General features: G+C 45.5%; 2 protein-coding genes and 1 non-coding gene across 4 annotated transcripts in view; 1 reads left to right on the top strand and 2 right to left on the bottom strand.

Annotated features, from left to right (window-relative positions):
* Positions 1-1489: 1489 nt before the first annotated feature.
* On the top strand, positions 1490-1593 carry LOC114514071. Its single transcript, XR_003685905.1, has one exon. It is a non-coding gene; the product is annotated as a U6 spliceosomal RNA (small nuclear RNA).
* A 1400-nt stretch (positions 1594-2993) lies between these two features.
* On the bottom strand, positions 2994-7697 carry TMEM265 (transmembrane protein 265). 2 transcript variants are annotated; one of them, XM_028528477.2, is made up of 3 exons: positions 7574-7697; positions 6409-6579; positions 2994-5114 (listed from the first exon to the last, which is right to left on the bottom strand). In XM_028528477.2, the coding sequence occupies exons 2-3, from the start codon at positions 6574-6576 to the stop codon at positions 4953-4955; spliced, it is 330 nt and encodes a 109-aa protein (XP_028384278.1). In that variant the 5' UTR covers positions 6577-6579; positions 7574-7697; the 3' UTR covers positions 2994-4952. The 2 variants fall into 2 exon arrangements, with proteins under 2 accessions (XP_028384278.1, XP_028384285.1); XM_028528484.2 differs by lacking the exon at positions 7574-7697 and having other exon boundaries at positions 6409-7165.
* Positions 7698-8181: 484 nt separating this feature from the next.
* Positions 8182-13242, bottom strand: part of LOC114512589 (Snf2 related CREBBP activator protein) — a 35421-nt gene continuing 30360 nt past the window's right edge. Inside the window, 4 exon segments of the mRNA XM_036021312.1 lie at positions 8182-11186; positions 11295-11378; positions 11532-11705; positions 11708-11728. Coding sequence (XP_035877205.1) covers positions 8541-11186; positions 11295-11378; positions 11532-11705; positions 11708-11728 — 2925 coding nt within the window. The 3' untranslated portion in view covers positions 8182-8540.

Below are 13242 nucleotides of genomic sequence, written 5' to 3'. Positions count from 1 at the left end.
GGCAACTGCTGAGGACAGGAACTTGTTGACCCGTGGGGTTGGAGGCCTGGAAAGCGACCCGGAAGCTAGGTTTCCTGGGAAGCTTGAAGTCTAGGTTACCGAGGTGAACGACCAGCTGCGCCTCGGATTCCCCTATTTAGGCGTGGCCCTCTCAATCTCCTCCCAGCATCACTCTGTGAATTAGGCTCTATATTAACAGCCCTGGCTTGAGGGGCAAACTCTAGCCGTGAGAACTCTAGGAACACACACAGCTTTTACACCAATTTGGAGTACGTAAGTGGTTTACACCACTTTGTGAGGACTTCCTCCTCTGGTGACAGCACTCTTGAGTATACTTCTAAATCCCCAGTGCTCACCAGCTAGGGCTATACATTTTTCCAATCTTCCACCACCCCCTCCCCAAAACCTTGGGGGAGTATCACACTCTGTTCTAAGCCTACCAGGTTGTGAGATTCCGCCAGGAGCGACTTCCCTCATAAACCATCTCAGCGCACAGCCTAGTCCCAGCATTCACTTACTCATTCAACAAACATTTGTTGAGCCCTGGCGGGGTGGCTCAGTTGGTTGGAGCGTTGTTCTATATACCCCAAAAAAGGGGTTGTGGTTGGACCTTGAGTCAGGTCACATACCCAGGTTCTGGGTTCCATCCCTGATGGATGTCCCCCGTCCCCCCTCCCCCGTCTCTCTCAAATCAATGAAACATATCCTTGCTGAGATATGAGATATATATATATTTGTTGAGCATCTATGCCGTAGATAGAAGTGATTTTCAACCTTTTCATCTCATGGCACACATAAACTAATTCTGAAATTCTGTGGCACACAAAAAAAGTTATTTTTACTGATCTGACAAAAACAGGTATAATTTTGACTCATTTACATTGGATAGCTGTTGTGTTGGCTGTTGTCATTTATTAAAGTTGATAATCTAAGGGAACAGATGTCAGTGCCCCTGACTAAATAGGTATTGTATGTTTTAAAAATTCTTGTGGCACACCAGTGTGCCTCTTGTGGCACACGGGTTGAAAGTGGCTGTGCTAGACTAACAGCAATGGGGGGAAAAAATCCCTGCCCTTGTAAAAGTTGTGTTCCAGCAAAGGAGGTACAGGATGAATTCATTTAACCTAACAACCATCTTAGAAATGTCATTTTGGGATTGCAACCATGTAAAAGTCCAAGTAACTTTTTAATGGAGTACTTTGACTATACCATCAATCTAAATACAAAATAACTGCAGAAAATCTTTAACTTTACTTAGTAGATTTGTTATTTGGTAGTATAATTATTCTGTAATTGAAAAAGTGAATAAACATTTATGTATTTGGCAGCCAAGGTTCTTACTGTGGGAATACGGAATTTAGAATGAGGAGAGAAAAAAACCTTATGATTGATTTAAATTGGAGATGTGATTTTAGAAAGATTTAAAATAGAAAAAAATACGTGTTTTCTAGCCTCTGAAAGAGCCTGGAAGCAATAACATCCCAGTAGAGTGCTCACTTTGGCACCACATACACTAAAATTGGAATGATCCAGAAATTAGGATGGCCCCTGCACAAGGATGACACACAAATTTGCAAAGTAACACCTCAGTAGAATGAGTACAGCTAGTGTCTAGACACTGATTTCAAAATAACAGTTCCCAGTGACAGGAACCAGGGCTCGCTGAGAGAAATGACCAATTCTCAGGCAGGAACAGAGGAAGTACAAAATGAAGCTAGAATAATTTGTGCCAGAAAATGAAGGAAGGTGGGGACCTATCAGGATACAAAAACCAGGTTGAAGGGGTTTCCACCAGGCAAAACCAGGGACAGAAATAGTGAGGTGGTGAGGGCCATGAGGGAGCCTTCTGATGTACCAGAAATGGTCTATTCACCTACATGGTGATTACAAAGGTATGTTCATATCAAAACATTCACTAAGCTGCACACTTAAGATCTCTGCACTTTACTGTAAGTAAATTATACCTCAAAACATTTCAAGAAGAATAATGACAGTAGTGGATGTAATAAATTGAACTAAAGAATAATCTGAGATCATACTGACACTAAAAACTGTAAATAAATAATGAAAGAGAAAAGGACCTTCTTCACAGCAGAATGCCAGCTAAAATGTAGAATGATAAACATAAAACATCAGCATTTTGTAAGCCTCATAATTGTCTTGGGCAAACTGGGCATTAAAATTATTGGCAAAGATTTGCTGGGGAACAGGATATTTATACAGACAACTTTTTAATTACAGAGAATAAAAGGTATCTTTACCTTGCAGAAATCTAACAGACACTCCCTTAACCAAGCTGTCAATGTTACCACCACCAGTGAGAGTAAACTGACACCATATGCCTCCTGATATGATATACTGAGGATACATTGATATTATGTACTATTTCTAACCTGAATCCAATCATAAGAACCCAAACTGAGAACATTTAATAAACTGCCCTACCCTTAAAAATGTCATGAAAGAGGAAGGAAGGAGGGAGGGAGGGGAAGAAAGAAAAAAAAAAAAGATGAGGACCTACTAAAAACTGAAGACCAAAAGACAAGAGACAATTGAATGTAATGAGTATGTTCCCACAATGGACCTTAAAGCAGAAAATAAAGTGCTATAAAGGACAACATCAAATTTGAATATGGACGATATATTAGAAAATATTGTATTGATGTTAACTTCTGTGGATTATATAATTGTTTCCTAGTTATGCAAGAAAATATTTTTGTTCTTAGGAAATAGATCATAAAATACTTAGGAATGATGAGACTTCAACTTAACTTCAAATGGTTCAGTAATAACAATGTATATATTTAAAGATTTTATTTATTTTTTAGAGAAAGAGAAAGGGAGAAAAGCATTGATGTGAGAGAGAAACATTGATTGGTTGCCTCTTGTACACAAGGGACCAAACCAGCAACCCAGGCATGTGCCCTGACCAGGAATCGAACCAGTGACCTTCTGCTTTGTGAGATGACACCCTACCAAATGAGCCACACCAGTCACGGCACAACATATATATTTAGAAAAATATACAGTAAATATGGGGAAATATTAAATATTTTAAGTCTAGCTGAAACAGTACACATGAGTTCATTACACTATTCTTTTATTGTTCTGTAGGTTTGAAATTTTTTCAAAATAGAGTTAAAAATTTGCAAGACCTCAATCAGTTTGAGGGAATGAGATATTCTTTTCCAGTAAACTGAAGCTGCTGATTAATCAAAATATCAGCTTTTTAAAGTTCCTGTAAAAAATCTCTCTAGAATGTGTTATCCTGAGGACTATGCAGCACCTCACACCAATGACATCAGAATCTCTAAAGGTGAAGCCCAAACATAAGTACTTCTTAAGGTTCCCCCACATGGTTCAAGGTTGAGAATCACTGCCATAAGCCTGGCTTCTACCTATTGTGTCATTCTAAATTCTGAGACCAACAATGAATTCTCTTCACTTTTTCCTTCCTGGAGCACATCGAAACACTGAAGACAACCATCAGATGCTTCTCCTTCCCTTTTAATCTTCTGTCTTCAGTTTGCAGTATCTCTAATTCTTTTAGGTGCTCTGCTGGTCTCTGAATTATGGTAAAATAACCCAAAAATTCCACTCCCAGGGCATATGTACTTCAAGAGACATGTACCAGAAAGAATATACAAGCAGAATGATTCATGATATCCCAAAACTGGAAACATCCCCAAAACCCACCAACATAAAATGGATAAACTGCAATATAGCCATGTAATGGAATACTATACAGCAACGAAAAGTATAGTTACATCAAAGATTGATGAATCTCACAAGCAACGTTAAGAAGCTAGACATAAAAAGAATACATATTAATCCATGTATAAAACATTCAAATGCAGGCAAAACTAAACTACATTGTTTGAAGTCAGAATGATAGTTACCTGTTTGAACAAAGAAAATAGTGAGTAGGAGGCATATTAAGGAGAATTTGGAGTGCTGGCAATGTTCAATCTCTTGATGGATGATGGATTTTCAGATGTTTGCTTTGTGTTAACTTACTGAGCTGTGTATTTGTTTTGGATGTTTTCCTGTATGTATGATATATCTCATTTTAAAAATGTTTAAAATATTATCATTAGGCCCAAGATAAAGGGTACAAAAATTCATTATAATCATAGACATCTCCATATAGAGGGTAATGGTTGCTATATCTAATCCTTTCACTCCTCTCTCAACTCTGGAACCAAACTGTCTGGGTTCAATCCCAGCTCTGCCTCTTGCTAGCTGTGTGACCTTATAATCTGTGCCTGTTTCCTCAACTATAAAATGAGAACAATGGTATTTATTGAGTGACTGTGAGAACTGAAGGAATTAAAAAAATATAAAGTGTTTAGAACACAGCCTGGGATATATCAAACACTCAATAAATAGTAGCTGTTGCTGCTACTCTTGTTCTCTGGCCTCAGGGTCTCTGTTCAGGTGTAAGGGAGAAGCTGGAATCTTTCTAAAAAGAGATACTTCCAGAAGACAAAAAAATCTTTCCTTCTCATGGAGCAACTAGGTGAGGGAAAATGCAGACTTCTACCATCAGTCAGATGTACACTCTGGGTCTCACCAAGGTCCAGGGAAAAGTAAGGGAAGAACAAGTAGACAGCAGCAGCATTTCACCACTAAAAAGGTTTTTATTACAAAACAAATTCTAATAAAATCAGGCCTGGTCTTCAACCCCACCTCTGGGTAGAGGCAGCTAGGATGAGGTAAGTTGAGGGGGAACAGGAAATGATGAACACTGAAAGAACAGAACAGGCTGACCTCCCCTCATTGGTCTCAGTTGCTGCCTCCTTTTATGAAGGGCTAGAAGAGCTCTTCCAAAGCCCTTTGAGAGAGGCACCATCCTCCAGCCAGGAAGGACCATTGCTGGCACTGGACTCCAGCAATGTCACATTGCAGGATCCAGGAGGTCCTGGCTGACTCTCAGCAGAGGCCACCCAGAGTCACTCAGCTTGAGCGATGGCGTAAGAGAGCAGCCACAGAAGCAGGGGGCCCATAATGAGGATGGCAAGCCAGACGGCAAAGCTGGCCAGGATGAACCTCCGGGCCCGGGCCCCCCAGTGCACGGCTTCCTCGGACTGGCCTGCCTTATGCCGCTCTTCCGCCTGTGGGGGCAGGTTTTAATTAGGTTCTCCCCCTGCTTCTGTCCCAAAGTGCCCAGTGCCCCACTCCAATCTTCCACCTTTGTCACGGCTGAAAACCTCACACTCAAATCATCTACCTCCTTTTCCAGTTTCTATTTCTCATGCCTCATCTGCAAAGTAAGTTATCCATTCTGCTCTGCTTGCTTTTCAGGGTGGCCACTGTTAGCTCACAAGATCACACATGTTCAAGTACTTTTCAATCCTTTAATTCCCTATCCTTTTCTCCTCATTCCAAATTCATTCCAAATTTGAAATTCTTGGCGAGGAATAGTAAGCTAGGAGTATTTCACTCATGTCCAAAGAACATCCTATTCTCATTAGTCCAATGGTCCTCATCCCTCATCTTTTTCATTATTAAGAATTACTTTTTATGATTTTGTCCTAATGGAGCCCAGAAATTCTTATGATGACAGGAATACAATTTCTGATTGTTAAAATACAACTAGGGTTGAGAAAATTCCAGCATGTTTAAGTTAGCATGTGTGACCTTTCAAAAGGTAAATGTGCAGTTTCTCTTAGGAATTTTGAAATGGTGAAGCCTTCTCAAAACCCCTATAGCTTCTCCTGGGCTCCTACAAATTGCTCTCATCACTGCTCAGCTGCCTCCAGTCTTGCCTCTTCCAATTCATTTTCCATGTTCGCCTTGAGAGTCGATCTTACTGAAACACAAATTTGACCACGTTCCTCTCCTCTGCAAAAACCCTTGAATGGTTCCCCAGTATTTTCAAAAGTTGCCCAGTAGTTTCAAAAGGAGTTAAAGTTGAACTCCTAAACACTGGAGGCCCTTGGGGATCTGGGCCCTCTGGCTTCATCTCTCACTATTTCTCACTGGTCCAGTCATGCTGAACTAACAATCCAGGCCATTGTACACACTGCTTCCTTTACCTGCAGTGCCCTTTTACCCTAATTCACTCATTCTATATGATTATTTTCCTGCCACCTACCCTTATGTACACATATGTAATCACACACATATATCCTCCCCAGCTCCCAGAATACCCTGTGGTTTTTCCACCATAGTACCAATGAGCTACTTTTCATTAATAATTATCCATTTTCACAGATATCTCTTTCATTAGACTGTAGAAGCTTTGACAGCAGGAACCATGTCTTATTCTTAGTTCTGGCACAAAGCTCAACACTAAGCTTTGACAGGTACTTAGTAACTATTTGATCAGAGTAGATATACCAGATATATGTACCAATTACCTTACTACACCCACCCTTCTGCTCCCATAGGTACTGCATTCCTCACCTTGATGGCAAACACAAGGGCCATGACTCCCAGGCAAGAGCAGCCACAGATAATGCTAGTAGCTGCCAAGTAGCGGAGGCGGAGCCAGCAGCAGCGAATGGGGGATGGAGAATGAGCAGCTTCCGTGTTGCTCACCAAGACTTCCACTGCATTCTCCTCGTCCTCCATCACCTGTGGGTAATACAGTCAAGGTACTTTTAAGCCCCAAAACTGAGCCCTTGGCCTGGCTTGCTCAGACTCTGTCCCTTTCTGATCCTGTCTTGTGGCCTAGCCCAACTCTCAGGAATGCTACCTTACTGGGGAATTCCTCTAATGACTCATAGACCAACAGAGGACATGTGTGGCTGAAATCCTTTTTCCTCAGCCTAAGATACGGAGTCTTTAAAGGCAAGCCAGTGTGAACATAGCATTATCTGTAGTATTGTTCTGACAAGTAGGGAAAAGCAATATGACTGGTACACACTGAGAAACAAGAAATAGAATCTCAACACCTGCTAGAAATCTGAGACTACCAAAGTCTGATTTTTAAACTGTATTTCAAAGAGCACTAAAATTTCCTTAAGTTCCTCAGGAATATTAAGGAGGGATCTGAAAATGGCACCCTAGGCCCTGAACAGTCATTTCACATGAAAACACAATTCTCTGGATTGGGAAAAATACCCATCTAAGCTGCCTTTAGAGTTGAGCAAACAACATCAGAAAGACCTTACCTCCCCAAACTGGGGTCTCCTTTGCTATGCTGACTCCTTACCATGTCCTCTCTCCATTTCAACCCAGGCCACACAACACAATTAGATCATCACCAAGTCCGGATGACTTCATAACCCACACAGAAACCTGCATAATGATGCCCTATTTAATCATTTCTCATTTCCCTATTTCTCAGGTCCTCTGAGCTCTGGTACCAAACCATCATCTCCAACCATTCTCCTACATCCTAGATAAAATTAAAGCATTTACAGTTCTCTGAATACAACACAGGATACAAAGGGTGGAAGAGACAAGATAAGCAGAGAACAAAGAACATATGCCACAAAGCTGCAGAAGTAGGTATGAGGAAAGAATTCCCATGAGGTGAACGGATACAGACATGGTTGGGGGTGACAAAAGGAGAGGCCCAGGGAGTTGAGATCAGAGAAAATGTAAAATGAACAGGGGCTCTTACCTGGCTATAGGCCTTGAGGTACTGTGAGTTTCGGCTTCTGCCTCAGGTTTGATTTGGCTTGGGTAGAGATGGAACTGACTCAGAGCTCCAAGCCAGCCCAGGGGGTGGGTTGAGTGGCCAGCCACCACCTGAAGAGCCCCAGGAGCTCATATGGGGGTGTAGCTGACTCAAACCAGTTTGGCTAGATGGAGGAAACCAAAGGATGGAAAACAATGGGAGCAACTCAAGGTAGTGATGCCTGCCTCCTGAAGGAGTAAAAGCACCTGAGTAAGGGAGATAAAAGCACAGGAAGGCCTAAGGCATCAGAGAACTCTGACTGAAAGTCCAGGAACTGAGAAAAGGTCGAGAAAAAGTATGACTTTGAGTGACTGTAAACTTTAGGGAAAGGCACCCTACCAGGAGACAAGATTTGCCAAATCCTCCCTCTTCTTGGACGGAGATTTCTACCTCAAAGATATGTGAGTATGGGTCAGAGATGACATACTAAGATCTTGGCAGGAGCAAGAGAAAAGATGCCCAAGTGCCCACCCAACCCTCCACCAGACCCAAAAAATCAGAAGCCTCCTTACGCGGATGCTCATACAGAAACTAAGTTTATTATTTTTTTCTTCTTAAAAAAAAAAAAAAAGAAAAAAAAAACTCATTGTAGATAAGCCCCTCCCCCTTCCCTAAGGGTGGGGGGCTGTGAAAGGTTGCTTGGGAATCAAGGGGGGTGGGGACAGAGACTATCTTGCCACCCTAACACTGCCCAGCCATGTGGGGTGGAAGGGAAGGGATATGTGAAGTGCCCCATTTCCACAACAACCAGCTGCCTACCCCCTACTTTGGTGGAAAGAAGGGAGAAGGCCCCTATACCTCCCTGGAGGCTTTCCCCCTCATAAGACTTCAAGTAGTGGTTAACAAAATTAGGCCTGGTTGTGGAGGGAGAGCGGCCATGGTGGAAAGCCTAGGTGGAAGGGCGGCCTACTCACGTCTTGGCCTTTCGACCTCTGTGACTAATAGTAGGGCCAGCAGGGTGGGGAGGAGCACTACTGCGCAGGATGCGCTGGTCCCCTTGGTTGGTTGTCCCACCAAGCCGGTGGAGGCCAGGCCGGCGGCGTGGGGTCCCATCCCCTTCCTCCTCCTCACCTGAGGCTTCAGCCTCTGACTCCTCTACTAAACCCTCAGGCCCCAAGGGACTTGGGGACTGTAGGCGGCCCCGCTTTGCAGGCCCAGGGCCCCTGCTAACTTGGACCCCTGGCCGTTTTCGAGGCACCTTCTCAGTCTCTAGTGGGGGAACTAGAGACCCTGGACGCAGCCGGGTGGAGCGCAGTTTTGGAGCCAATGAGACCACAGGAGGCGTCGATTCTAACCCGCCTGGCCCACCATCTGCTAAATCCAGGTCATCCTGAATTACAGCCACTACCATGGACCCTTCACTCTTCTTTCCCCGCATTCCCTCTGCTTCAAGGCGCAAGCGGGCCAGGCGGGTGAGAGGGCGGCTTCCATCCTCATCAGAGGAACTACCCTCACTCTCCCCTTGGCCCTGGGGTTGCAGCCGCCTCCCCAATCCACAGCTCTCAAGGACAGATGAGGTGTCACGGTCCAAGACAGGGTGATGGCTGGGCCGAGGTGATGGTGGATTCTTGGGAGGTCGGCCCCGCTTCCGCTTGGGTGGGGATGTTGAAATGGTGAGAGTGGTGACAGTGTTGGTGACAGTAGCAACGGGACAGGATACAAGTGGTGTTGGGAGTGGTGGCACGGGTGGTGGTACTGGGAGTGGCTGTGTCCGGCTCTCTAAGCTGCCATCCCCTGGAGAGGAAATGGTCCCAGGAACGGGTAAATCTCGTGCCTTAGGGGGCCGACCACGCCTTCTTTTCTCCACAGGTGACAGGATGGGCTCGGGTTTACGAATTGGCTGGGGTCCAAGGACAGACTCTGCAACAGTAAGGGTTTCAGCCACAGGGACTGGGTCAGCCCCATTGGTTTTTCCCTTAGAGGTGGATGAAGGTGCCTCATCAACCCCTCGCCCAGCATCTGCTGGAGACCTGTTCTTCTTGGGAGGCCTCCCCCTCCGACGTTTCACAGCAGGAGGGGTGATAGCAAGCAGAGACCCTTCTCCATTCTCTGGGTTGCCCTCTCCAGTCACCCCCAGCTCAATGCGACGGCGAGCTACGAAGGGCTGCTGGGTTGGGGTGGGCAGTGTGGATGGGGGAGCAGCTTCACAGGGCCCACTGGTGGGAGGTGAGGATTCTGGCCCCAACATGCTGCGGGTAGATGGGCTTCCTGGGCTGGCACCAGTCTCAGAGACCCCAGGCACTAGGGTACTGGCAGTTCCCCGCTGCTGTCGCCGTCGCCTCACCAGTTCCTTTTCTTCTACCACAGTCACTAGCCGTCCAGGCAATTTGCGAAGCACTTTAGGGCCTGGAGGGAGCCCTGGCCGACCAGCCCCCTGACCCCTAATTTCTACATCAGCACTGGTGCGACGACGAGGGGGCCGGGCAAGCGAAGAACCCTCAGGTGAGGAGGTGGCTGAGGATGAGGTTGATGGAGCTGTAACCTCAGCTGAAACAAGTTCCTGTGGCTTCTGTGGGCTGGATGTTGGGGTCCTGGCCTCCACCAGCTCTTCTGAGTTCTTGTCAGCTTCCAATGGCAAATGAAATAGCTCATCAGATGCTGCTGAAGGTGGGAGCGTCAGCCCATTGTTCTCACTAAGACACACGGGCACCTCCTCACCATCAGGCAGTACAGTGAGGATGGTCCCCTCAGCAGGTTCAGGTACCTCCTGCTCTTGACCATTGGGGAAGCTGCCAGCCTCCAGGATTGGGCTAGGTGCAGAAGAAGTGAGAGAAAGGTTCTTCTCTGACACAGGCAGGATCTCAACAGCAACTGGCAACAGATCCTTAGGGGGCACACAAGGGGGCATAAGCGAGGAAGTCTCAGAACAGGCGTTATCAGCCTGCTCCAGGGACTCAGTAGATGCTAATGTTTGTGCACACAGCTCTGCCTCAGGTCCCAAGCCCAAGGGTAGGTTGGTGACTGGAGGGAAGATGGGCACAGAAGGTAGACCAAGCAAGAGGGGGGAGGTAGGAGTTAAGACAGAGGTTTGGGCTGGAGGAGGGGTATGAGCTGGTGGAGGGGTACAGGCAGGAGGAGGTGTACAGGCAGAAGAGGAGGGAGGAATCTGCAGAGGAAGTGGGGGGGAAGGTGATATATGGACAGGAAGCATGGTTAATGGATTTGGAGCTGAAATGGGAATTGGGGCAGGAACTGGGACAGGAATTGCAGCAGGAGCTGAACCTGGAGTAAGTCGAGGCCTAGATGCTGGCTTAGGAACTCGCTCCCTGGCGGGGCTGCAGCGGGGGGTTGTGGAGGTACTGCGGGTATGATGGGTGGATACGACAGGAGTGTGGTTTGCCCCTTGAGTCTCAGCCCGGGCTCCACGAAGACGCTCACTGACTCGAGTCCCTGGCCTCTCAGGAGCCTTAACCTTCTTACTTCGCCGGTGGCTGCCTCCACCAGTCCCACAGGAAACCTCATCCCCAGCCCTCGGCCCCTCCTCTTCCTCTTGAGGTAGGCGGAACACCTCCTCCTTGGCTTGGTCCAAGTCCTTCCGGGCAGCTTCCACTTGTTCCTACCAACAACAGAGCCCACAGGGGGGTCAGAAAGAGGCAAGCAGGGTGGTGAGTGGGTAAAAAGCAGTAGCTTCCCACTTGCAACCCCACCCGCTAGAACTACTTACTTCTGCCTGCTTGAGTTCCTCTCGGCTCACCTCCTCCAGTGAGGCTTCCAGGAATTTCATAGCATACCGCTCAATAGGGGTCAGCTGTAGGGAGGAGCAGGGGTGATAAACATAGGGACCTGGTGCTCAGGGTCCATCAGCCCTGATTATTTTTACCAGGGAAGACAGGAGGGTCACAGAGTCCAGAGGAAGGAATTATAGAGGGGAAGGTTGAGAACTAGTGGGTCCAACACTGACCTGTTCTACAAGGGCAGCAATTTCCTGCTCAGCCCGAGACATCTCCTCATCCTCAGCCCCAGGCCGACCAGCCTCCTCTCCCTCACCAGCAGGAAATCCATCATTCTCATTGAATTCTGCAAGCTCAGCCACCTGTTCAGCCTTGGCCTGGGTGGCTGCTCTGATGGTCCTCTTCATCCCTCTGCCCGACACAATGCCTGCAAGGGTGTGTTGAAGAAAATTCCTGAGAATTAACAAACTACAATCCTAGGATTTGATTCTGGGCCCCCCAAAATTTTTTTCCTTTTAATTCTCACCCAAGGATATGTTTATTGATTTGAGAGAGAGAGGAAGGAGGGGAGAGAGCAACATCGATCAGTTGCCTCCTATACGTGCCCCCAACAAGGATCAAACCTGCAACGCTTTGGTATATGAGACAACACTCCTACCACCTGAACTACCTGGCCAGGGCTGATTCTGGCCACAATCTGAGGCCAAATTTACACCAAAAAATAAAAGAAAAAAGCAATGGGCTCAAAACCCTGGGTCCTAGTCCTTGTTTTGCCCTTGTCTTTTTTCATGGAAAAGTCAGTTAATTTCTAAGGAACAGTTTTTTTCATCTGTAAAATGATAATCACAGCCCTTTTCCTGCCTACCCTGAGACATTTATTATATTTAAACATACTGTATGTTTATGATTTTAAAAGATTTTTTATTCATTTTTAGAGAGAGGGGAAGGGAGGAAGGAAGAGAGGGAGAGAAACATCAATGTGTGAAAGACACATCAATCAGATGCCTCTTGCATGCCCCCAAATGGGGACCCGGCCCACAACGCAAGCATGTACCCTGACTAGGAAACAAACCAGTGACCATTTGGTTCCCAGGCTGGCATTCAGTCCACTGAACCATACCAGCCAGGAGAATGTATGCTTATAATTTATGAAGTGTTATAAAGGTAACAGATTGTAGAATCAATCAATCAAATATTATCTGGTCACAGCCCAGGTTTTTTAAAAGGTTAATACCCAAACCACCAAATTTTTAAGAGAACTCAACTCTCTTCTGGGCCCCCAAAGTACTAAAGCAATGCAGTAGTCTGCATAGGATGGAATGAATTTGACCAGGACTCCCACTAGGATAAAATAACTTTTAGTGATCTCTCGCTCTATTTCCTTTCTGTTCAAGTCAACCTTTGATCTCTTTTAAAAAGCAGAAAGTTTTGAATACAAACCTCTATTTTGCACTCTGATGCCTTATGACAACAGACTAACTGCATCTAATATTTCTCCTGTGATTTGCAGGGAGCTTACAAAGTCACTAAAGAACCTGGAGTGTGCTCAACAATGAGGGGAAGGTGCTTAGTATAGAAAAACATCTCCATAATACTCTACACCTGTAGTTCTTAAATATTTGTCTACTTCTGAAGAGCTCTGAAAAAATACATATGCCCAGACCTCACCTCCAAAAATGATTTAGACGACTTTCGGATGGGGCCCAGGAATCAATCCGTTTAAAAGCTTTTCAAGTGATTCTATTTGGCATCAATGTTTAGAAAACAAGAATTCTACACCATGTATAAAGCACTTCTTAATCCACTTAGCTGCTTAACCTCAGTTACTTCCTTCTCGTTAGCATTTCAGAAAAGCAGAAAGTTAAGGCTCAGAAGATTAAAAAGACCTGTTTTAACAAATACAATTATTAAGAAGCACAGCTAGAATTCAGAATTAGAAAT

Source organism: Phyllostomus discolor, chromosome 3, assembly GCF_004126475.2.
Source record: "Phyllostomus discolor isolate MPI-MPIP mPhyDis1 chromosome 3, mPhyDis1.pri.v3, whole genome shotgun sequence".
Taxonomy (NCBI): Eukaryota; Metazoa; Chordata; class Mammalia; order Chiroptera; family Phyllostomidae; genus Phyllostomus; species Phyllostomus discolor.
This window is presented reverse-complemented; position numbering and strand designations above follow the sequence as displayed.

What these genes read in the sequence shown, in the direction of transcription:
- TMEM265 (XM_028528477.2), bottom strand. Translation starts at nt 6,576, where the DNA reads ATGGAGGACGAGGAGAATGCAGTGGAAGTCTTGGTGAGCAACACGGAA. An exon ending in CCCTTGTGTTTGCCATCAAG is followed by an intron (nt 5,115 to 6,408) that starts GTGAGGAATGCA and finishes CTGCCCCCACAG; the next exon opens with GCGGAAGAGCGGCATAAGGC.